The sequence below is a fragment of the Abramis brama genome (assembly GCF_963993115.1).
Source record: "Abramis brama genome assembly, chromosome: 3".
In the NCBI taxonomy this organism is placed as follows: Eukaryota; Metazoa; Chordata; class Actinopteri; order Cypriniformes; family Leuciscidae; genus Abramis; species Abramis brama.
The window spans coordinates 62,380,296-62,405,970 of NC_139965.1; the positions used below are offsets into that span (position 1 = coordinate 62,380,296).

The following is a 25,675-nucleotide window of genomic DNA, read 5'->3' on the forward strand; positions in this document are numbered from 1 at the left end:
CTTCTTTTGCTGCCTTCTCTGCCATTTCATTTCCTTTGATACCAACATGTGCAGATGCCCATACAAATATCACTGTAAGTCCCATCATTTGAATTCTGTATAATGTTTGCTGTATTTCTATTCAAATGTCTGGTCTCCGAATGACTTTATTGTATGCTATCCAATGATGAACTTGAGTCTGAACAAACAACTGATTTCAAAGGTCTCATCTCCTCTGTCCACTGTATTGCTAATAATAGCAATCATTTCCCCTGTATAAACAGATAATAACTCATCACTGATTCTTTTCCTTATTGAAACCTGAAACAATAAAAGCAACTCCTATCTGATTATCTCTTTGATGCATCTGTGTAAATCAGGACATAGCTGTGGTTCTCATTAATATATGTCTGCGCATTACATGAATTACATTCCTTTTCCTTATTTTTCTTTTCTAATCATTTAAAATCTACTATTGCATCTGAAAGTAACCAAGGCTTTATTACTGGTAACGGTACTGTTGGACTAACTTTTAACTGATTAATTTTAAGTTCTATTGCTTTCTCTATTACTGTTGTTAGGGGTTAACAGTTTAGGACCCAAGGACCAGATGTTTGAAAGAAGACCCGGAATTATAAAAAATTGAAGAAAAGTTTTACTGAAGATAGTTTGCAGTTTCATCAGCAGAAGTTCAGCTTCAAGACTCACACAGGAGTGCGTAGGCCGCTTACAAAGATCACAGCAGTTATACCATTTCCACGGTCGAATGATTCTGATTGGCTAAGAAATAGATAAACATAGTAATTTTCCACACATATGCAGAGAGACTGAAGCATATCTCCATAGATTATGCCGCTGACACTCGGACCCTGAAGTCAGGCACGTCGTGACCTTCCAGGTCGGGGATTTGGGTCGCTGGGTGCCAGCATTAGAGCCCTGCATTTCAGCCCGAGCCCGACGGGCCCCGACTTTTTTACGCCCCTAGGGCCGGGCTTCGGGCCAATTTTCACGTCATAGTTCACATGCGGGCCGACCCAGGTAGCAAAGAATTCTGGCCCAGATTTGGCATGAAGCCGGCACATCTGGCATTCAGTCGGCACTGGCATGCGGCATGTGAACCGAACATGGCCCGGTTATGGGGAGATTGGACCGTCTTTAAGGTGGCAAACAGGATATGGGCCAGTGGTTAAGTGTATTATTTGGCCCACATATAAAATATAGAAATGTGGCCCAAATATGTGTGGCCAGACTTATCCCATAGTTAAAATGTAATTTCAGATATTTCATAATTAATAATATTTTCATACAACACAGCTGTTTCCCCTATTCCTGTTTGCAGCGTGGGTTTATTCTCTCTAGTCTCTATCAACAAGGTTTAATGAATTTTATGAAACAACATAAACTTTAAATATACATTAGGCTACATTTAATCATTTAGCAAACACTTTTATCCAAAGAGGTTTACAATAGAGGGCAACATAAGTAATAAGCAATATATTGTGTGTTAGTGTGAAAGGTCAAAGCAAGATAGAATAGAACTTTAATTGTTTGATTGTCTCATTTCATGCACAAGATAAGGCCAATTTGCTCATATGGCACACACACAAAAAAATGACACCAATCAGGTCGCATCTAGAAAAGCGCGCCCAGATAGCGCGCCTAAAACGCAATGCTTCATGGGTTTGTAGTTGTACATCATTGTAGTCTTTACACTCAATCTTGTACTTTTTCCTTTTTTTCTTTTTTTAAAATATTTTTTCTTTAAGTGAAACTGTGTAATCTTGCGATTTAGCCGATTTAGATAATGGTTTAAAACGCTTCAACCCAAATTAAAAAAATATATAATTTGATACTTCCGGATCCAGCGCCGCCGCAGTTTAAAAAGTGGGCGGGCAGGCAGTGGCACTGATGCACTTGAGGCTGCACTTCACTAACGGTTGCGACTTCTTCTAGAACAAAGCGAGCGAAGTTTGGTAAGTAATAATCATTTTGAATTTTACAGTTAGTAGGCTATGAGTTAACATATTCGGAAAGTTAAATGTTAAAGATGTGCCACAATGTATAATCGTAGATGTTATTTAAAATGTTGTAATTCACTAAATGTGCGTCGATAACATTTATCGTTAGATGACATCAGACATCTTTATTTTATATCACAGGCTCAGCCATTTATTTATTTCAATTTAAGTGACATACACTGATGGATTAACATACAAAAATGTGTAGCAGCAATTCTCAGCAAACACAGAACGTTGGCACAACGTACCTAACCTTCTAACAACGTTTAAACAACATGGCCAGAAGGTCGCCATAACTAGACAATGCAACGTGCCACAGACGTTGCCACAACGTTAATGTGTCTGCTGGGTTGGCACCTGAAACATCACACACAAATATAAATAGCCTACCATAAGGATGTTGATTAATTTTGTTTATATTCTATATGAATATATTCTATATTTTCTTTAATGTGTATTCCCTTACGATATTTATATCTATAGAGATGATCATTTTCATGCTAATTTGTGTTATATATATAAACCCCACAAAGCCCTATTAAAAATTAACATACACAGAGATACAGAGAGATAAAATAAGTATTGTAACAAACAAAAAACATAACATAAATGAAGCATCAGGTTTTGTTTGCAATTATGCTATCATTGCATGTTTTACATGGTATTATCATATATATTACACACTAGCAGTCTGGAATAACCGTTTGGAATAGGCTACAGTTTGACAAGTTTTAGCAAGTAAATGTAGCCATGATGAGTAAAAGTGAAAAGGTTTTAGTTTTGGACCTCCTAACATTTGACATCAAGTGTATGTTTGTGTGTGTGTGTTTGCATTCTTATCCATTGTGGATTTTGTTGTGGTGTCACTCATTAATTTCTGCAGTTTGTTCTGCATTGTAGATTTTTTTTTGTGACAAATTATATAGCAAGTGATCAAATGGGTTTATGTGTTTTGATAGTTTGTCTTTCAATTTTAAATAAAAAAAACCCTTTATTCATGTTTTTACGTTTGTAAAAACATGAATAAAACCATGAATAACTGACAAAATCTTACATTTTTGGTTATTTTTGGAACAAATGAAAAAAAATATTTAAGGCACCATTTTCTTGTTTCTGCTTATTTCATTTTAAATTGAAAAACAAACAAACTTATCAAAGTGTTCACGGGCCTTGTAGTCAAATTAATTGATAATTTTCTTTATTGTTTTTGTTTGGTGTGTGTTTGCTTTCTATATTATTAATAATTTATATACATATTTTTTTCTCTTCTGTTTGTTTCAGGTTGAAGATCAAAAGACCTGAGTAAAGCCACGGTATGGAAAAGACTTGGATGTACAATGATAGGGGTAATTCACGAAGAAGGGCATTAAGGCTAGTCGGTAAACTAATGGAAAATGAGCACCATAGTGAAGGAAACGTGAATGATGAGACAAGTGTTTATGTTGATGATGCAGAGGAATCTGACATGCAAATTAGTGATGAAAGTGATGAGGATCTAGTTGATGGCATTGATGATAAGGAAGTACATGAAAAGACTGCAGCTTCTGTTGAGGATCTTCCTGATCTTGGAGAACAATGTAGTGAGATGGATGGTGATTTGCAGAGTTCTCTGGCAGACTGGGCAATTGAATTTGGAATATCTCTTATAGCTCTGTCAGCGCTTCTCAGTATCCTCAAAATCTATCATCCCTCTCTGCCAAAGGATGGACGAACGTTGCTGAAAACAAATGCAAGCTTCAAAATTAGCAGTGTAGCTGGTGGAATGTTCCATTATTGTGGAATTCTGAATTCTATTTGGAAAATTCTAGATGCAATTTGGTCAAATGTGCCAGACAGACATGTTTTTAAATTACAGTTGAATTTTGATGGTCTGCCCCTCTTCAAGAGTACTTCTACACAGTTTTGGCCAATTCTTGGTTTGTTGCAAGGATACACCAAGAAACCAATTTTAATTGGATTGTTTTGTGGTACTTCTAAGCCAAATTCATTGACTGAATATCTTCATGATCTGGTTCAAGAGCTGAAAGTGTTGAAAGATGGGTTTCTATTCAAGCAGAAAACCTTCTTTTTGAATGTTGTTTCTGTTGTGTGTGACACCCCAGCCCGAGCCTTCATCAGAGGTGTAAAGTCCCACACTGCATATTATGGATGTGACAAGTGTCACCAATCAGGTGTCCGAAAATCAAATAGAATGACATTTCCTGAGGTCAATGCAAGGGGCAGAACTGATGATAGTTTTAGGCAAGAAACAGATGAAGAACACCATGTCCAACACTCACCTTTTACAGAGGTTGGCATTGACATGATCACTTGTTTTCCATACGATTATATGCATCTTGTTTGTCTGGGTGTAATGAGGCGTCTTTTAGACTTGTGGATCAGCACCACTGGTCCCTTGCACTGTCGCATTTCATCTAGTCAAGCTTCCATGGTTACAGATAGACTTCTTGCACTGAGAAATTACATACCAAGCGAGTTTGCTCGAAGGCCACGGGCTCTGGTTGAACGATGTAGGTGGAAAGCCACCGAACTACGCCAATTCTTGTTGTACACTGGTCCAGTTGTGCTGAGTGGTATTCTACAGCCTCAGATCTATGACAACTTCATGCTGTTGTCAGTAGGTGTGTACATTTTGGCAAGTCCAAAATATTGTTTGGAGTTGAATGACTTTGCTAAAACTCTGTTGGTGTCATTCGTTGAACACTTTGGCCAGCTTTACGGTGAAGAGTTTTTGGTTTACAATATTCATGGTCTGGTGCATCTCAGTGAAGATGTCAAAGTCCATGGCAATTTAGACCGTATATCAGCATTTCCCTTTGAAAATTTCTTAGGAAAACTTAAAAAATTGGTTCGAGGGCCACTTAATCCTTTGACTCAGGTGATGCGCAGATTATCAGAGATGGAAAATGGCAGCTACAGTCCTAATGTTAAAGAGGCAACTCAAAAACTGGAAAATGAGCACATGGATGGGCCAGTGCCAGAATGTTTCTCACGACAAGTTCGTCAATATAAAGTGCTTGTTTCAGATGATGTAGTTGTGAAGGTCAAAGAGAGAGATTGTTGCATCAAAATTGAAAACAAGTTGGTGTTGGTCCAGAACATTGTTGAGGATAAAGGAGTAGTGTACATTGTGGCCAAAGAATATAAACAGGTGGACCACTTCTTTACATATCCTATCGACTCAAGAGAGCTGGGAATTTGTGTTGTTTCCAACCTCTCTACCAACATCAAAAGTTTCATGATTCGAAATAAGCCCCAGAAGTTTGTGAGATTACCATTCCAAAACCGATTTGTTGTTGTTCCACTATTGCATTGAGACAAATAGCCCTTTTAGTTTAGTATTTCAGTTGGCTAAAGAGTATGTTTTGATTTGTTTTATCTTTAGATGTTTCACATAGTTGTTTTTGACAACACCAATGAGGTAGAAGTTGTGCCTTCCATCTGGATAAAAAATGGAGAGTGCATGTGGCCTCCAAATAAAATTGATGTAGCAAAAGCTGTAAAATTGCAAGAATGTCCTGGAGATGAATGGAAGCCCCATAAGGCCAGAATTATATTCACATCCCGTAAGTAACATTCTTTCACTTCTTCCTATAAACTGAACTTATGTTATGTATTACTAAAACCCTCATGTATTTCTTAAAATTACTTACCCAGATGACTACAATGAAGCTAGAAGAAAACTTCCTCAAGCTGTTGATCACACTGACATTGGAAGTGATGGAGGGAACTCGCCAATTCAATTTAAAAGAAAAAGAATGTAGGGGGAAGTTTTATTTTATTTTTAAATGATTTGATGGTGCACAACATTTACTAATAATTGCATATCTTGAATTTATGGAATATGTTCTTAGACCTAAAAACAATATTTTCCCTGGAGAGGATGATGATGAGATGGAAAGCACTCTGAAAGAAAAAAAGTCAAAGAAAGGGTAAGAATCTTCTGCAATTTTAAATTATAGTTTATTTTATCATACCAGATAAAGTGCTAAGATCTTTTGTACGTCTGAGCAGAAAGTTGCCCAATGCTCCAAAGATTGTGAGGCAGCACAAAGGTCCTGCATTAGAACCAGTAAAGGTCCACCCAAAAGGCCACAGCACTGCTATCCTCCACCCACAAGGCCACAGCACTGCTGACCTCCACCCAAAAGACCACAGCACTCCTGACCTCCATCGAAGAGGCCACAGCAGTCCTGAGCTTTACCCAAGTGACGACAGCACTCCTGAGCTCTACCTAAGAGGCCACAGCAGTCCTGAGCTTTTCCCAAGTGACGACAGCACTCCTGAGCTCTACCCAAGAGGCCACAGCAGTCCTGAGCCCAACCCAAGAGGCCTCAACAGTCATAAGCTCCATTCAAGTCATCACTATAGCACCAAGTTATCTTCAAGCAGGCACACCATCACTGAGCGCTGTACATCGAGGCACGTCAGCCCTGAGATTCGTCCATTAAGGCATGCCAGCAGTGAGATTCACTCATCAAGCAACACCAGCAGTGAGATAAGTAGACCAAATCATGCCAGCAGGGAAATTCTTAGATCATGCCATGCCAGCTCTGATATCCGTAGACCATGCCACACTGCGCCTTCTCCAGACCCATTGAAACATACTGAGCCACACCAGTCCAGGGAGCAGACATCTAGTTTGCAATCATGTGAGTATATTAATGTTTATTATAGTTGTTTGTTTTTAATAAAAATAATAATAATTATAATTTGTGATGTTCCAGAAGTCCTGATGGTTTAGCATGTTAACTTTTAAATTTGATTTTCATTGGAATAGTTTTAGTAAGAAATAATAATAATACCAGCAAATAGTCTATTTTACCTAATTTAAGTGACTGAACTTGTTTTTTTTCTTAGCTCTCCTGCGTAATATATTAACAAAACAGGAAATGATGATGGACCAACTGCGAATCATCTTCAAGACCCTGCAAAGTATGAAATCGACTGATGAGTCACAGACAGACCTGGCTCAAAATGTGTTGCCACTTAAAGACGTCAGTTCTCTTCAGGACATGGAGGAACAACTGCGAAGTAATCCTGACCTCCAGAAACAGTTGGTATGTTGACAAATCAAAACTAAATTGACTAACTTCAGTGTTTTCCACAGTCTTGCAATCTATTTGTGGTGGCACTTCCCCTGTTAAATGTGGGAACAGTAAAGACGTGAATGTGTGCACACATTCAAAGCACTCACACACAGACAGCCACATCTCAGATGCACGAAAATATTGAATTGAGTTCTCTTCTGCTTCTTTTTGTGCTTGTATGAACAAATACAGACAAAATTACATCAAAATGGTGTACATCTTTTCTAACAGACTGATGTAATTTGTAATGTATTTTTGTGTGTGTGTGTGTGTGTGTGTGTGAGATAGAGATAACTCTATGTTACCAGTGTCACCTATAGTATTCGTAGCATTTCATGATGTATTTAACCATTGCTTTAAAAAAAAAAAATCATTATGATTTCAGGTACACGCACTGGCTCTCAAAGGTGGGGTGGATGTTCATGAGTGCATTTGGAGGGTTATGCATGGACTGGTTACTAACGATTTGGCCAAAAAAATCAATATGAGAGGAATAAATGGAAAAATTGGTTTCCAGCGCTTGCGTTTACGGGATGTTGTGATTGGTAAGTTTTACTTAATGCCATAAGAGTGGTTTAAGTTTTTAGAATAATTAAAATGTATTTAAATTCAGGTTACAAAAAAAGCAGAGGAGAACAAGATGATGGAAATGTGAGGGATGGAAAGGGGGTTTGAAAAATCAGTCAGAGGAAGAGGAGAGGGTGGAGAAATTGGGAGATGAGGAAAGAAAAAGATGAGAGGAGGGGACATGAAGAAGGTATATGTAGAGGAGGTAGATGAGGAGAGAAGAAAAACAATTCTGTTATTCTTTATTTTACAGTGTCCTTGCTACATGTTACATGTACTTAATGTAATAATAAAAGTGAATTATGAATAGTTATATGCAGTAACTTTAAACCAAACCTTAATACTAACACTATAGAAAGTACATGATACATAATTTTACTCTGTTCTTAAATAACAATTACAACTGTGTAAAAAGGACATCGTAAAACATAGTGTAACCGACAATTCCACTAAAACTGATCTATACATACATAGACCAGTTTAAATTGAAAGTGTAGACGTACATGATATGACTGGTTCCCATGATTCATAATGTCCTTATTATTTTCTGCTGAGCAAATTGTGTTGAACCAATCATAGCATTGCACTAAGGCAGAGATAAAAAAAAAAAAAAAAAAAGTGTAGTCATATACCTGTCCTTATTGAATTGCACATGACTCCGTAAAAAGCAACTGCTTAGACTGGATTTCTCCTGGAGTCATATTGGAACCTGGTAGGAGGATGGTGCCAGACTCACTACTGATCTGCATCAATTTACAGTCTCTGTGTAGATGTTACATAATGTCTGTCAATAGGTTCTGTGTTCAGTTTTAATGTAATTGTCCTTTAAAGGGATAGTTCACTTTAAAATGAAAATTCTGTCATCATATAGTCACCCTCAAGTTATTTCAACCCTGTATGAATTTCTTCTGCTGAACACAATGGAAGATATTTTGAAGAATGCCAGCTTACAGGGTTGAAACAACTTGAGGGTGAGCATATGATTTATTTTTATTTGATTTTTTTTTACTGAAGGGTGAATATATGATGACAGAATTTTAATTTTAAAGTGAACTATCCGTTTAAAATCCAATAGCCATATTTTCTTTTGATACAGAAACTAATTTCAGACCATGTATGTTTCAGCGGCTGTGAGGCGTAACCACCTGACGTCTGCGGCCACAGAAAAGGAAATAGATTCCACCATTAAGAGATGGCTATATCTGGCCCCGGATAGAGATGGTGGCAGAAGAGAAAGAATGAAAAGAAAAGAGCGTCAGGAGAGTACAACAGGTTAACCGACTTGCGACTTGGTTCACAGTGCCTCTTGTTCCTGAACTGAATCAGATGTTGAAGAGTTATGTACACAGTGCCTCTTGTTCCTGAACTGAATCAGATGTTGAAGAGTTATGTACACAGTGCCTCTTGTTCCTGAACTGAATCAGATGTTAAAGAGTTATGTACACAGTGCCTCTTGTTCCTGAACTGAATCAGATGTTGAAGTGTGCACAGTGCCTCTTGTTCATGAACTGAATCAGATGTTAAAGAGTTATGTACACAGTGCCTCTTGTTCCTGAACTGAATCAGATGTTGAAGTGTGCACAGTGCCTCTTGTTCATGAACTGAATCAGATGTTGAAGTGTGCACAGTGCTTCTTGTTCATGAACTGAATCAGATGTTGAAGAATTATGTACACAGTGCCTCTTGTTCCTGAACTGAATCAGATGTTGAAGTGTGCACAGTGCCTCTTGTTCCTGAACTGAATCAGATGTTAAAGAGTTATGTACACAGTGCCTCTTGTTCATGAACTGAATCAGATGTTGAAGTGTGCACAGTGCCTCTAGTTCATGAACTGAATCAGATGTTGAAGAATTATGTACACAGTGCCTCTTGTTCCTGAACTGAATCAGATGTTAAAGAGTTATGTACACAGTGCCTCTTGTTCATGAACTGAATCAGATGTTGAAGTGTGCACAGTGCCTCTTGTTCCTGAACTGAATCAGATGTTAAAGAGTTATGTACACAGTGCCTCTTGTTCATGAACTGAATCAGATGTTGAAGAGTTGTGTGCACAGTGCCTCTTGTTCATGAACTGAATCAGATGTTGAAGTGTGCACAGTGCTTCTTGTTCATGAACTGAATCAGATGTTGAAGAATTATGTACACAGTGCTTCTTGTTCATGAACCGAATCAGATGTTAAAGTGTGCACAGTGCCTCTTGTTCATGAACTGAATCAGATGTTGAAGTGTACACAGTGCCTCTTGTTCATGAACTGAATCAGATGTTAAAGAGTTGTGTGCACAGTGCCTCTAGTTCATGAACTGAATCAGATGTTGAAGAATTATGTACACAGTGCCTCTTGTTCATGAACTGAATCAGATGTTGAAGTGTGCACAGTGCCTCTTGTTCCTGAACTGAATCAGATGTTAAAGAGTTATGTACACAGTGCCTCTTGTTCATGAACTGAATCAGATGTTGAAGTGTGCACAGTGCCTCTTGTTCCTGAACTGAATCAGATGTTAAAGAGTTATGTACACAGTGCCTCTTGTTCATGAACTGAATCAGATGTTGAAGTGTACACAGTGCCTCTTGTTCATGAACTGAATCAGATGTTGAAGTGTACACAGTGCCTCTTGTTCATGAACTGAATCAGATGTTGAAGTGTGCACAGTGCTTCTTGTTCATGAACCGAATCAGATGTTAAAGAGTTATGTACACAGTGCCTCTTGTTCATGAACTGAATCAGATGTTGAAGTGTGCACAGTGCCTCTTGTTCATGAACTGAATCAGATGTTAAAGAGTTGTGTGCACAGTGCTTCTTGTTCCTGAACTGAATCAGATGTTAAAGAGTTGTGTGCACAGTGCCTCTTGTTCATGAACTGAATCAGATGTTGAAGTGTACACAGTGCCTCTTGTTCATGAACTGAATCAGATGTTGAAGTGTACACAGTGCCTCTTGTTCATGAACTGAATCAGATGTTGAAGTGTGCACAGTGCTTCTTGTTCATGAACCGAATCAGATGTTAAAGAGTTATGTACACAGTGCCTCTTGTTCATGAACTGAATCAGATGTTAAAGAGTTATGTACACAGTGCCTCTTGTTCATGAACTGAATCAGATGTTGAAGTGTACACAGTGCCTCTTGTTCATGAACTGAATCAGATGTTGAAGTGTACACAGTGCCTCTTGTTCATGAACTGAATCAGATGTTGAAGTGTGCACAGTGCTTCTTGTTCATGAACCGAATCAGATGTTAAAGAGTTATGTACACAGTGCCTCTTGTTCATGAACTGAATCAGATGTTGAAGTGTGCACAGTGCCTCTTGTTCATGAACTGAATCAGATGTTAAAGAGTTGTGTGCACAGTGCTTCTTGTTCCTGAACTGAATCAGATGTTAAAGAGTTGTGTGCACAGTGCCTCTTGTTCATGAACTGAATCAGATGTTGAAGTGTACACAGTGCCTCTTGTTCATGAACTGAATCAGATGTTGAAGTGTACACAGTGCCTCTTGTTCATGAACTGAATCAGATGTTGAAGTGTGCACAGTGCCTCTTGTTCATGAACTGAATCAGATGTTAAAGAGTTGTGTGCACAGTGCCTCTAGTTCATGAACTGAATCAGATGTTGAAGAGTTGTGTGCACAGTGCCTCTAGTTCATGAACTGAATCAGATGTTGAAGAATTATGTACACAGTGCCTCTAGTTCCTGAACTGAATCAGATGTTAAAGAGTTATGTACACAGTGCCTCTTGTTCATGAACTGAATCAGATGTTGAAGAGTTGTGTTCACAGTGCCTCTTGTTCCTGAACTGAATCAGATGTTGAAGAGTTGTGTTCACAGTGCCTCTTGTTCCTGAACTGAATCAGATGTTGAAGAGTTGTGTTCACAGTGCCTCTTGTTCCTGAACTGAATCAGATGTTGAAGAGTTGTGTTCACAGTGCCTCTTGTTCCTGAACTGAATCAGATGTTGAAGAGTTGTGTTCACAGTGCCTCTTGTTCCTGAACTGAATCAGATGTTGAAGTGTACACAGTGCCTCTTGTTCCTGAACTGAATCAGATGTTAAAGAGTTGTGTTCACAGTGCCTCTTGTTCCTGAACTGAATCAGATGTTGAAGTGTGCACAGTGCCTCTTGTTCCTGAACTGAATCAGATGTTGAAGTGTGCACAGTGCCTCTTGTTCCTGAACTGAATCAGATGTTGAAGTGTGCACAGTGCCTCTTGTTCATGAACTGAATCAGATGTTGAAGAGTTGTGTGCACAGTGCCTCTAGTTCATGAACTGAATCAGATGTTAAAGAGTTATGTACACAGTGCCTCTTGTTCATGAACTGAATCAGATGTTGAAGTGTGCACAGTGCCTCTTGTTCATGAACTGAATCAGATGTTGAAGAGTTGTGTGCACAGTGCCTCTTGTTCATGAACTGAATCAGATGTTGAAGTGTACACAGTGCCTCTTGTTCATGAACTGAATCAGATGTTGAAGTGTACACAGTGCCTCTTGTTCATGAACTGAATAAGATGTTGAAGTGTACACAGTGCCTCTTGTTCATGAACTGAATCAGATGTTGAAGAGTTATGTACACAGTGCCTCTTGTTCATGAACTGAATCAGATGTTGAAGAGTTGTGTTCACAGTGCCTCTTGTTCCTGAACTGAATCAGATGTTGAAGAGTTGTGTTCACAGTGCCTCTTGTTCCTGAACTGAATCAGATGTTGAAGAGTTGTGTTCACAGTGCCTCTTGTTCCTGAACTGAATCAGATGTTGAAGAGTTGTGTTCACAGTGCCTCTTGTTCCTGAACTGAATCAGATGTTGAAGTGTACACAGTGCCTCTTGTTCCTGAACTGAATCAGATGTTAAAGAGTTGTGTTCACAGTGCCTCTTGTTCCTGAACTGAATCAGATGTTGAAGTGTGCACAGTGCCTCTTGTTCCTGAACTGAATCAGATGTTGAAGTGTGCACAGTGCCTCTTGTTCATGAACTGAATCAGATGTTGAAGAGTTGTGTGCACAGTGCCTCTAGTTCATGAACTGAATCAGATGTTAAAGAGTTATGTACACAGTGCCTCTTGTTCATGAACTGAATCAGATGTTGAAGTGTGCACAGTGCCTCTTGTTCATGAACTGAATCAGATGTTGAAGTGTGCACAGTGCCTCTTGTTCCTGAACTGAATCAGATGTTAAAGAGTTATGTACACAGTGCCTCTTGTTCATGAACTGAATCAGATGTTGAAGTGTGCACAGTGCCTCTTGTTCATGAACTGAATCAGATGTTGAAGAGTTGTGTGCACAGTGCCTCTTGTTCATGAACTGAATCAGATGTTGAAGAGTTGTGTGCACAGTGCCTCTTGTTCATGAACTGAATCAGATGTTGAAGTGTACACAGTGCCTCTTGTTCATGAACTGAATCAGATGTTGAAGTGTACACAGTGCCTCTTGTTCATGAACTGAATAAGATGTTGAAGTGTACACAGTGCCTCTTGTTCATGAACTGAATCAGATGTTGAAGAGTTATGTACACAGTGCCTCTTGTTCATGAACTGAATAAGATGTTGAAGTGTACACAGTGCCTCTTGTTCATGAACTGAATCAGATGTTGAAGAGTTATGTACACAGTGCCTCTTGTTCATGAACTGAATCAGATGTTGAAGTGTACACAGTGCCTCTTGTTCATGAACTGAATCAGATGTTGAAGAGTTGTGTGCACAGGGCCTCTGTGTACAAGTTTTTTTGCTAATTGTTTCGTTTAAACGTGAAACAATAAATATTTGTTAAGAATACTGTTGTTTTTCTGGCATTTTTCATTTGGGCCAAGGGTGTGTATAAAGTGGCTAGATCAAGGTTTAGTTGAGGCTGACATGTAGAATCAATTGTTTGGTCCTTAAAAGGACCAGAATAGGGCCAGCTATAGTCATACATTTGGCTGAGATATGGCTATGCCATGGGCCATATGTGGCCCGAGTTCTGGCAACCACACCTGGTCCAGTCATGTACCGTAATTCATTGTTGTATTTGGGCCAAGTGAAAGTGGATTGTGTGGCCCATCACTGGGCCAAACCAATTTTGCTATGTGGGTGTCTGCTCGCGTCACATTTGAACTGAATTGAGCGCGAAAGAAATCAATCCCACAATGCAATACCTTTACAGTATGATACTGTATTACGAATTTATCGGGTTGAAAACAGAAATGTGCTGTATATTTACAGCTGTTCTGTAGGCTAAAAGATACAGCCTAATTCTGTATTATGGAAATACAGTACAATTCTGTAGGAAATTCGCTGTAAATTTACAGTAAAGGGTTAGGCTACAGTGGACACAACAATAACGTCCAGAAATCACGAACTTACCCATGACTCCATCTGGAAAATAATTCGCGATTTCGTATTTTGTTTTTGACCCTCTGAACTTACAGTTGGACAGGTAAAACTTGGTGATTTTAAGTTGGTTGGGCTCAAACACATAATTACAATAAGATAGGCCATTAAAAAGTACAGTTTACTCAGAATTCATAATTAATGTAAAAAAAAAAGACATGTTTAAGTAATACAAACTCAGTTTGTTTGAGTAGAAACTACTGATTGGACTTTCAATTACAATAAGAAAGGACAAGAAAAATCTCTTTGAGTTGAGTCAAAATCTGGGTTTACAGTGCAGTACCTTATGCTGTGTACTGTCTAACTTTCTAAGAGACGTATCTGCTGCTGATCCATACACCACACAACCATAATCTAATACTGATCTAATCAAACCACTATATATGGCCTTTAATGCCATCCTATCTGCCCCCCAATCACTTCCTACTAAACCCCTCATTATATTTATCACTTTTTTACATTTGTCCAATATTTTCTGGATATGCATCGCCCATGTACTTCTTTCGTCAAACCACAACCTTAAAAACTTAAAATGTTTCACTCTTTCCAGTTCTTGATTATATAGTTTTAACTTTACCTCACTTCCATTTTTTTTCCTTGTAAAAAAACATGATCTTTGTCTTGTCAACTGATAATTTAAATCCCCACCTATATGACCATTCTTCAACTATCGTAATAGCCTCCTGTAATTTATAACAATGAAATCAATGTTCCTTCCCCTTTTCCAGTTTGCCCCATCATCAGCAAAAGTGAAACCCCAGCCCATTCTCCAGATCCCCATATCATTGATCATAATAGAAAATAATAAAGGACTCACTGTACTTCCTTGAGGAGCTCCATTTTCGATCACACACTTTTCTGAATAACTGTTTCCTATTCTAACTTTTATTGCTCTCCCTAATAAACATTTCTTAAACCATCTGACCTTTAATAACTAACAACCCTTCTCTCCACATCATGTTGAATGCAAAGACAGCCACTAGACTCTCTATTTATTTGTGCTTTTCTTATTTCGTGTGTTATAGACACACAGCTGGATCCATGGAATTTCTCCCTTTCCTAAAAACACTCTGATATTTAGATAAATACTTATTATTTTCCACATAATACTGTAACCTTTCATTTACCATTTTTTCCATTATTTTACAGATATTAGATGTCAAAGCAATAGGTCTATAATTTACTGGATTTGTGCAATCTTTCCCTGGTTTGCGTATTGGAACTATCACCACCTCCTTCCAACTTTCTGGTAATTTTCCTTCCTCCCAAATCTTATTGTAAAATTTTAATAAAATATCCTTAGATGATTCACTAAGATGTTTAACCATGATATAGCAAATCTGATCCGCCTGGGGCTAATTTCTTGGCAATTCTGAGAGCTCGATTTAATTTAATTGGTCATTAATGTATTCCTCATTCTGAATTAGCTCTTTATACTTCTCTAACGTACTTTCCCTTCCTTTTTTCCCCTCTACACTAATATTGGATGTCTTTGTTACACTGAGGCCCCGTTTACACGTACATGGTTATTTTGAAAAACGGAGACATTTCCCTTCGTTTGCACCCTTCGTTTACACGCAAACGGAGGATTCGCCAATGAAACCGATTCTTTCTAAAAACTCCGGCCAGAGTGGAGATTTTGAAAATCTTCGTTTGCACGTTTGCATGTAAACAGAGAAAAACGGAGTTTTAGGCAGCGACGTCACGGAATGTGACCATTTTCGGGATTCTGATTGGCTAAGGTGGGCTTGAGCTTCTCGTTACACTGCCACCTACAGGTTTGGCATGCTCTTGACAGCATACACAGGTTCGTGTGCACGATGTTATTTTTGAAAACGAAGAGGGGAGAAATGTCCGTTTATGAAAATAGCCATCCACGTGTAAACGTAGCCTGAATGATGAGTAAAATTGTCCACGACTGAACAAAGCGTCTTGAGCGGGAAACCCTCCACTTGCTTGAAAAGAGGAAACGCGCAGTCATTGGCTAGCAGTCATAAGTCACGTCACACACTAGCCAATCACAAGCCTCTGCATCATCGCGACACTGTGAGCGCGTGACGGTCCAATGCTATAAAAGCAGGAGGCGTGTAACAGAAATCATTTATTCCAGCACAAGCGGGACCGAGAGAGTAGAAACTGCAGCGATGGCAAGAACCAAGCAGACCGCTCGTAAATCCACCGGTGGCAAAGCCCCGAGGAAGCAGCTCGCGACTAAAGCAGCGCGGAAGAGCGCGCCCGCCACCGGCGGCGTCAAGAAGCCCCATCGGTACCGGCCCGGGACCGTGGCTCTGCGGGAGATCCGCCGCTATCAGAAGTCCACCGAGCTGCTGATCCGCAAACTGCCTTTCCAGCGGCTGGTGAGAGAAATCGCCCAGGACTTCAAGACGGACCTGCGCTTCCAGAGCTCCGCTGTCATGGCCCTGCAGGAGGCCAGCGAGGCTTATCTGGTGGGTCTGTTCGAGGACACCAACCTGTGCGCCATCCACGCCAAGAGAGTCACCATCATGCCCAAGGACATCCAGCTGGCGCGCCGCATCCGCGGAGAGCGCGCTTAAACCCGCCGCCGCTGCTGTGCACGCGCGTCACATCCCAACGGCTCTTTTAAGAGCCACATCACTGACTATAAACGAGTCAATTTCCACTTTAACGCTGAATATAAAGCAATAGGTTTTTATGTAATGTGGGATCTGGATTAAATAAGTGTGGGCAATTATGAGGGGAAAAATAGGCATATGCGATAAACGTTTATTTCCAGACAACGGCTTATCCTAAAACATACTATCGGCCATTTCTGTTTCATCTGATCAAAGTTTATGGCATTTGCATCAGACATCCAGTGATTAACACCACTAAATGTTTCCAAGGCACATATTTTCATTAAGCAGAAAGAAGTTGCCGGTTATAACGCGTTTTCGGTTTCTTTTCATCATGTAAAGCGCATATTATCACATCAGCAAAACCAATATATGCATGAACATGTGAAAGTGAATATTAGCTGGACAAGGTTTTCAGATATTGCCATCTTTGTGGGGACATAATGTCTCTCTAATGTAGGATTTACCAACATACACACACACACAAAGAGGCATAAATAGAAAATTTTCACAGATGCCACTATTCGCAATTTTACTATAAACAATATTGTAATTTGATGTCTTGTGTCCCCCTTTGTTTAATTTGCTAAACTTGTAGAACAGCACTGTTAATTATCAACCAGTACTACTGTAAATAATATCTGAATTTTTTAATATATATATTTAATATTTAATATATAACAAGGGAAAGACTCCTGATCGGGGTGGCGGTTAAATATTTCGCGCTCTGTGTTTTGGGGGAGGGCGCGCACATGTGACGCAACGCTGGTTTCTGTCAGGTCCTGTAAGCAAGTATAAAAAGCCTCCCTTCAACATTAATTCTTCATTATCATTTGGTCAATTTAACGATCTTGCGAAACATCATGTCTGGAAGAGGCAAAGGCGGGAAAGGGCTCGGAAAAGGAGGCGCGAAGCGTCACCGTAAAGTTCTGCGCGATAATATCCAGGGAATCACCAAACCCGCTATTCGGCGTCTGGCGCGCCGCGGTGGCGTCAAGCGCATCTCCGGGCTGATCTACGAGGAGACCCGCGGTGTGTTGAAGGTGTTCCTGGAGAACGTGATCCGCGATGCCGTCACCTACACCGAGCACGCCAAGAGGAAGACCGTCACCGCCATGGATGTTGTGTACGCGCTGAAGCGACAGGGACGCACCTTGTACGGCTTCGGGGGATAAACGCCTGAAACACGAGAAACCGACGAACCCAACGGCTCTTTTCAGAGCCACACACTCCCGCACTTAAAGAGCCCATGATTTAACAATATCAATCATGAAGTGATTTAAAAAAAAAAAAAAAAAAAAATACTTTCTGTACTGGTAATTGACTATTAATGCGTTCTTGTATAAAGTTTGACAGTAATGTATATTGAGATTATTAGCATAGTGAATTATACCGTATATCTATTACAGATGCTAAAATGTGTTTCACCAAGTAGCCTAAACAAAAGACAACTAGACCAGAAATGGTACCAAAGTAAGCTATGCAATGTTTTTTTTCCCATGTATTTTCCCACTAAAAAATACTTTGAGTTGCTACTCCTGTAGTTTAAACAGTTTAACGGTTTCTTGAATCACTGAAGTTCTGAGGAAAAGCTGTTTTTAAAAGGAGTATGACCGTTATTAGTCTCTTTTCTCCAAAACTTAATTAAACGATGGTGCACAATATGTGTCTAGAACCACTTATTTTATCAAAATATTACTAAAATCAATAAATAAAGAGCGGGAAATGAAACAGGCAACTGTGTCGTTCAAACCAGAGCCGTTGAAAAACATTGTAATTAACGGCTCTGGTTCAAACATGGGACGGTAGGCGGGGTTATCATTTAACCGCCTGTGATTGGCCCTCGATCCGCTCGTGATGCTTTGTGTTGTCCAATGAAACACGAGTTAATGGGTTTGGCCAATGAAAACAGGCTATCAGAAGGACCCCGCGTCTCCTTGTAAATTAGCATAGTGCAGCGGATAAAAGCCTCAGAGTCGCTCCTGAGTTCACACTGACTCGTCAGCTCTGAGATCATTCCTCATCATGCCTGAACCAGCCAAGTCCGCGCCTAAGAAGGGCTCCAAGAAGGCCGTCACTAAGACCGCCGGGAAGGGAGGAAAGAAGCGCAGAAAGTCCAGGAAGGAGAGCTACGCTATCTACGTCTACAAAGTGCTGAAGCAGGTTCACCCTGACACCGGCATCTCCTCCAAGGCGATGGGCATCATGAACTCTTTCGTCAACGACATCTTCGAGCGCATTGCCGGTGAGGCGTCTCGTCTCGCTCACTACAACAAGCGCTCCACCATCACGTCGAGAGAGATCCAGACCGCCGTGCGTCTGCTGCTGCCCGGAGAGCTGGCCAAACACGCCGTGTCTGAGGGCACCAAGGCCGTCACCAAGTACACCAGCTCCAAGTAGAGCCGAGGAGGCGAGCACACAAAGGCTCTTTTAAGAGCCACTCACTTTATCCTAGAAAAGGGCTTATGATGGTTATAGATTACGTTGCAAATATCACCTTAAAAAAACTAAATTTGATTTTGTAATGTATCGATTTTTCTAAACAATTTTATGACTGCAGTTTGATCAGTCTAATCCAAAACTTTTTATTTTATTTTATTCACTGATCTTTTTTTTTTTTTTTTTTTTTTTTAACGACCACTGTGTGAATTGGTTCATTCTGCAAAATGTTTTATTCCGCTACAAGATGTAAACAAATGATATATATATATATTGCCAAGAAACCTAAACTGCAGACCTTGTTTAAATTTACTACTGCCTAAAATCTTAATGAGAACTATAGCATGTTTAAGGACAACAGTAATATTTAATAAAATGATGTTCCACAGAATCAAATGCACAATAAATAAATGTTTATCAATGTTGGCATCTGTTGATTAAAGAACTAAAACTCATGTTTTAAAAAGGCAAAAAAGATATGAATGAATTACAAAAGACAGAAACATGTAAACGTGTGTAGGAAAAACTGTCACTTCAAAGAACTGAGATCAGATTTTTATTGTTTTTGTTTGTATATTTTTATTTTGCTGTAGCGAGTTTGTAAGTATGGAGTTTTATTTTTCTTCCACATTTAGATGTTGATGTCTGTTTACCCAAACAAAATATCCATCTGCCTGAAAACATAGATCTTTGAATTAGCCTGAAATTAACTGGTAAAAGTTGCTTTCTGCTACAAACTACAGTTTATAAACTATTTTAAGTTGTATTTGAGTTATTTTATATTTGTTACACCTTACAAGGTCTCATTTGTTAACCTGTAATGCATTTACTAACATAAACGAACAATGTGCAATATTTTTTGCAGTATTTATTAACCATTGTTAATGTTAGTTAATAAAAGTGTTCATATTCATAGTTCTCAGTGCATTAATGTTAACAGATACCGCTTTGGATCTTAAACATGGCGAGTAAAATATTGACATTAACATTTTCTAAGATTAAATATATGCTATATAGTTGTTTTTCATTGTTAAATTAATGTATAATGTTAACAAATAACTATATGTTACCAAGATATCTGTCAACTCATTTACTGAAGCCACTGATTTTTATTTCCTAATATAATTTTATTAGATCTATATTATATTTCTATATTAAAATAGAACTATTAAAATAGTTCTACCATTATCTGGTCCCTCACGACCCCCATCAGATAAAATAGCCTAATTGTCTTCACAGAATATTAATGTTGATTATTATTCTGTGTTTATTATAATTAGGCCTATTATTATGTTTACACTAATGTCCAACTATGGCAACCAAAGGGAAACACAGAAACGATGAAACACATTGAAGTTCCAAGAAACTGAATCTGAAACTGAACGTGTGAATCGATGCATCTAGTGTAACAAACGCTTTCTCACGTTTGCTGAGAGAACTTTCATTTCCAGAGAAACGAAAGTAAATCAAACCTCATTCCATTCAGTCATATAAACTGGTTGTTCATATAAACCAGAATGAGAGTGTCAGATTCCTGAGATTCTCTGAGATTTTAACTTCTAATAATCAGGAGTGGTTATAACTTTCGTTTTACAGAGAGAGAGAGAGAGAGAGAAAAAGGTTATTAACAGATTTTAATAATCTTTGAGTGCAAATACTTTAATAAATGCATAAATATAAACATAGACTAATGTTTATATTTATAAAACCTCCAACAGGTTTTATCGTAGTTTTTGTCAAACACACAAAAAAAAAAAAAAAAAAAAAAAACTTGGACAAAAACTACGATAAAACCTGTTGTAAAGCATCTTTTGCAGCGATTTTTGTGTGAGCATATCAGTGAACACCCCTGACCACTCGGTGAGTTTCACGTCTTTGTAAACGAAAGTTTAATGCGTTTTAGGAAGGATTGTTCCAGTGCCCATAGGCTGCCATTGTGGAGGTGGGGGGGAAAGCGAAATAAACCTAAAATTCTCGGGACAGCAGCATCTGTCCAAATTTTAATCTTAACCGTTCTATTTCATCAGAAACGATCTGTAAACAGGGCTTTAAGTGTAAAATACCGAACTTGTCCTTTAAATAAATGAATATTGTTTCAGGGAAAAACTTTCCCTTTTCCCAGTAAATACATTTCTAAGCTTTTCATCATGTTTCATTTAAATAACTTTTATTTTGTAAGTGAGTAATTCATTTCTCAAAATATAAAACCCTTCAGGTGTAACAGGTTTATGACACTAAAGGGGTGTGAAATTTCACTCTATAAAAGCTTGTGTTTCCTCGTCTCTGTTGAACACTGAAGAACAGCGCTGCAGATCGGTGAGACAATACACACATTTCACACATATTTATTATTTAACTGTAGCAAATACACTTTTTCACCGACTGTGATGATGCGTTTCCATGATTATTAACATTGCAAATCTAATTTTTTTTTTTTTTTTTGTTAAATATATTTTAATTTAAAAAATGACCATACATTTATAACACTGTACTTTGTTTTATAACCTTGGCATTACGAACGGCCGAGCGAGAGGAGAGACTTTCTCTTTTCTCACCAACACTGAAAAAAACAAAACAATAATTATTTATTTGAAGTTTCCTTTGTAATGTTCTGTGTGACATTGAACTCAAACAATACACTGAATTAATTATGTTAAAGTTTATGGCTTACTTAGAAACATTTCAGTAAACAACAGTAGATTTTGTGTAACACTTTGTAAGACAGCATATATACACAATATAGATAATAATGAAGTACCAAACAATGACAGAGACTTCAATATTTGGTGCACAATAACGGTAATAATCAGTGGATATTTTTTGAGAATGGGTCATTTTGAGTAGAAGGCAGTCTCGAGAGGCTGGGAGAGTGAGTGGAAGCTTCTGTTCAAATGATTCTTGTCCTGCAGACCACAGAAAAAGGGTTATCAAATACAGTTCGGGTCTCCAGGTTTATGGGGGTCCTATCCACCGCGGCCCGAGCAGGATCTGGTAATGGGACAGGGTTAGGGTTAACCTCCAACAGGGAAACCGGGTTTTACAGCCGGTATTTCATAGTTCCAAAGAAGGACAGGGGTTGCGTCCCATTTTGGATCTTCGAGTGCTAAACGAGTCAGTTATGTTCAAAAAGTTCAAAATGTTAACACAGAAAAATCGTGCCACAGATCAGATCCGAGGACTGGATTGTCACGATAGATCAAGGGTGCATACTTCCATATATCCATCCTTCCATGTCACAGGAAGTTCCTGAGGTTTGCTTTCGGGGTGAAGCTTACCAATATCGAGTTCTTCCATTCGGCCTAGCATTATCACCCCGCACTTGCGTGGATGCAGCTCCGGCGCCCATGCAGCTTCAGGGTATTCGCATTATTAACTACATCGACGATTGGTTGATTCAGTCGCATCAGTTGGCGGTTCGGCATCGAGATGTCATTTTCGCCCACATGAAAGAGTTGGGGTTATGGCTAAACGCCAAAAAGAGTGTGCTTTCACCACTTCACAGGACCACTTTTCTAGGCGTGGTTTGGGACTCAATGTCAATGCAGGCACGCCTGTCACCGGCATGTATAGAGTCCATCCTTTCGGCTGTGAAAAGTATAAAGCTAGGCCAGTCACTCACTGTCAAACAGTTCCAGAGACTGTTGGGTCTGATGGCAGCAGCTTCCAACGTGATACCTTTTGGACTGCTGTACATGAGACCCTGCAGTGGTGGCTCTGGACCAGAGGGTTTTCCCCGAGGGGCAACCCCTTTCGCATAATCAAGGTCACGCGGCGATGCTTACGTGCCCTGGTTATGTGGAAGAAACCGTGGTTCCTGTCCCAAGGTCCCGTGTTGGGAGCTTCTTGTCGTCGCAAGTTGCTAACGACGGATGCCTCCCTCACGGGCTGGGGAGTGATCCTGGAAGGACGCTCAACTCAAGGTCTGTGGAAGGACCATCATCTTTCATGGCACATCAACCGTCTGGAGATGTTGGCTGTATTTCTTGCTCTAAAGAATTTCCTCACAGATCTTAGGAGACACCATGTTCTTGTCCACACAGACAACACGTCTTTAGTCGCCTATATAAATCATCAAGGGGGTTTGCGCTCACGCTCACTATGCAAACTGGCACGCCAAATCCTCCTGTGGTCCAGAATATAGGAGCAGACATCCTGTCGAGACAGGGGCCGGGGCCGGGGAATGGAGGAGAGCAGATATGGAGGGTGTTCGGCCAAGCACAAGTGGATCTGTTTGCGCCTCGAGAGACGTCTCACTGTTCACTTTGGTTCTCCCTCACACATCCAGCTCTTCTGGGACTGAATGTTATGGTTCAGATGTGGCCGAGACGACGTTTGTATGCCTTTCCCCCGATCACTCTGCTCCCGGGAGTTCTGGAGAGAGTTCGCCAGGACCAGGTTTGCCTACTTCTTATAGCCCTGCGCTGGCCGGGCAGAGTATGGTTCACTGATCTTGTGTTTCTCTTCGACGGGCCTCCACTGGAGCTACCCATCATGAGGGACCTTCTGTCCCAAGCAGGGGGCTCGATATTTCACCCCCGACCAGAACTGTGGAACCTGTGGGCTTGGCCTCTGAGGGGGTCAGAGGGACTCAGCTCATAGGGACAGGTCTCTCAACTGAGGTTGTAGAGACCATTCTACATTCCAGAACTCCCTCCACAAGGAAACTTTATGCCTTGAAGTGGAGAGTCTTCACTTCATGGTGTAGTGATCGTCAGTTGGACCCAGTTAACTGCCCAGTTGGTACAGTGCTGGAGTTCCTGCAGGTCTAACCCCGTCCACTTTAAAGGTTTATGTGGTGGCCAGAGGTGCTTACCACATTTCTTTGGGTAGAATGTCTTTGGGAAAGGACCTTTTGGTATCTCGTTTCCTCCGTGGCACTCTGAGGCTGAGGCCTGCAGCTCGTACCAGGGTGCCGACTTGGGATTTGGCCATTGTCCTTCAAGGCCTTTCCCTGGCCCCCTTCGAGCCAACAGAGGAGGTTCCTGACAAATTCTTGACCTTGAAAGCTTTGTTCCTCCTCTCCATTTCTTCTCTTAAAAGAATAGGAGATTTGCAAGCACTGTCGGTTGCTCCCTTGTGCTTGGAATTTGCACCTGGCATGGTTAAAGTGTTCCTTCACCCTAGACCAGGCTATGTTCCTAAGGTCCGCACTAATGTGAGCAGTTGTCCGAACAGTTGTTCATGTGTTTCGGGCCCCTAATAAAGGGTCCCCTCCATCTAAGCCAGCGTTTCTCAAAGTGTGGAATCATTTTTGTGCCCATCTCTATTAATTACTTTATTTATTGACCATACACTCAAAACAAAACAACGACACATTTAAATGTAAGCCTTACTTAACCTTTTCATCCACGTAAATTTTAAAATATTCTGTTTGACCCGCTAGTGTGAGTTTTTCAAGGCGCCGTTACTTAGATCGTATCACTTTATGGTTTCCATGGTGATGCATCATTCCTTGTCACGTGACACACCGCAGCCACAATAGCACTGAATGACTGATGATCTGCTTTTATTTAATTTTTCCTTTTTTTATTCAAAATATTCACAACTTTGTTAGCTATAGCAGGAAATATCTGATATTTGTATTGTCAAATATGTGCAAGTGGAAGTGTTTTGTTGTTTAAACACCTTTATAACGATCGCGTTAGTTGAGCTATATGTTAGTTTGTGCCGCAGTTCAGAGAATCGGATCTGTTGGATTTACAACATGTCAATTAATCCACTTTTCCCGAAATACATGAAAGTAAGTGGCCGGTGAACTGGGAGAAGAATAGAGTAAACTTGAAAGATACTTACACAATGTGTATCTGATGTGTGTCGTCTAATTATAATGGAAAGGATTGTTATTGCCTCTTGCATAGCTATAAGTGTGTGTTTTACAAACTCAAATGTCTGAAACCTAAAATAAAGATTATGAGGTTGAAAACACTGAATAGTTGTGATATATGACAGCGCTGAGCACGTCCGTCTCTGGCTCAGCGCCAGCTAAAGCTTGAAAGCACATTTGAATTTAGCCGTTGATCACATGATGATCTAATCACATCGGCCGATCTAATCACACCGGTGTGATCATACGCTCCAGGAACCAGTAAACACAGTTGCATTATTATTATTTACTTTTGAACAAAGTCTATTTTCATGCAAAGAGATCATATAATTGCACTTTCATTTTTTCTATTTGAAAGTTTTTAATGCTGTTTATTGATGTTATGTTTTTAAAATTTAATGTTAACAAAATACATTTTAACAGTTAAACTTAAAGCCTAGTTTATTACCATTTTGTTGGGGCGATTGGGGACAGGTGGGGCTCGGATCCCCTCCCTACTTCCAAAGTAGGGAATGGCAGAAAAAGTTTGAGAAACACTAATCTAAGCAGAGGGTTGAGGCTCTCTCACATGCTCATGAGTCGGTCGGACAACCTTCCCCTATGGCAGTCCGTTCCCATTCTACTAGGAGTGTGGCGGCCTCTGAGGCCCTTGTGTCATGAGTTGCTCTCCCAGATGTCTGTGATGCGGCAGGGTGGTCCTCACCGCACACTTTTGTAAGGTTCTACTCTTTGGACCTGGACTCTACACCAGGGTCCCCGTCCTCTCGTCCTGGTGCTGCTCCTCACAATTTCACACTGGACCGACAGGTGGCG

General features: G+C 39.9%; 5 protein-coding genes across 7 annotated transcripts in view; 4 read left to right on the top strand and 1 right to left on the bottom strand.

Moving 5' to 3' along the window:
- The window catches only part of LOC311079951 (uncharacterized protein), a 66,905-nt gene that overhangs the window by 11,849 nt on the left and 29,381 nt on the right, over positions 1 to 25,675 (bottom strand). The window lies entirely within an intron of this gene.
- LOC311079385 (uncharacterized protein) lies at positions 1,018 to 8,960 on the top strand. 3 transcript variants are annotated; one of them, XM_084108773.1, is made up of 9 exons: positions 1,018 to 1,952; positions 3,279 to 3,343; positions 5,383 to 5,563; positions 5,655 to 5,757; positions 5,852 to 5,929; positions 6,012 to 6,649; positions 6,858 to 7,057; positions 7,473 to 7,632; positions 8,780 to 8,960. In XM_084108773.1, the coding sequence occupies exons 2-9, from the start codon at positions 3,335 to 3,337 to the stop codon at positions 8,929 to 8,931; spliced, it is 1,521 nt and encodes a 506-aa protein (XP_083964899.1). In that variant the 5' UTR covers positions 1,018 to 1,952; positions 3,279 to 3,334; the 3' UTR covers positions 8,932 to 8,960. The 3 variants fall into 3 exon arrangements, with proteins under 3 accessions (XP_083964899.1, XP_083964900.1, XP_083964898.1); XM_084108774.1 differs by having other exon boundaries at positions 3,279 to 3,310; XM_084108772.1 differs by lacking the exons at positions 5,655 to 5,757; positions 5,852 to 5,929; positions 6,012 to 6,649; ... (1 more) ...; positions 7,473 to 7,632; positions 8,780 to 8,960 and having other exon boundaries at positions 1,926 to 1,952; positions 3,279 to 5,436.
- Positions 16,124 to 16,640, top strand: LOC311079402 (histone H3.2). The gene has a single exon (XM_084108798.1). The coding sequence runs from the start codon at positions 16,150 to 16,152 to the stop codon at positions 16,558 to 16,560; it is 411 nt and encodes a 136-aa protein (XP_083964924.1). The 5' UTR covers positions 16,124 to 16,149; the 3' UTR covers positions 16,561 to 16,640.
- LOC311079416 (histone H4) lies at positions 17,447 to 18,106 on the top strand. The gene has a single exon (XM_084108812.1). It carries the CDS (start codon positions 17,463 to 17,465, stop codon positions 17,772 to 17,774), a length of 312 nt encoding a protein of 103 aa, XP_083964938.1. The 5' UTR covers positions 17,447 to 17,462; the 3' UTR covers positions 17,775 to 18,106.
- Positions 18,351 to 19,216, top strand: LOC311079413 (histone H2B-like). The gene has a single exon (XM_084108809.1). The coding sequence runs from the start codon at positions 18,625 to 18,627 to the stop codon at positions 18,997 to 18,999; it is 375 nt and encodes a 124-aa protein (XP_083964935.1). The 5' UTR covers positions 18,351 to 18,624; the 3' UTR covers positions 19,000 to 19,216.

Bases quoted from the DNA above. Each gene is read 5' to 3' on its own strand.
- LOC311079385 (XM_084108772.1), top strand. From the start codon at position 3,313: ATGGAAAAGACTTGGATGTACAATGATAGGGGTAATTCACGAAGAAGG.
- LOC311079402 (XM_084108798.1), top strand. From the start codon at position 16,150: ATGGCAAGAACCAAGCAGACCGCTCGTAAATCCACCGGTGGCAAAGCC.
- LOC311079416 (XM_084108812.1), top strand. From the start codon at position 17,463: ATGTCTGGAAGAGGCAAAGGCGGGAAAGGGCTCGGAAAAGGAGGCGCG.
- LOC311079413 (XM_084108809.1), top strand. From the start codon at position 18,625: ATGCCTGAACCAGCCAAGTCCGCGCCTAAGAAGGGCTCCAAGAAGGCC.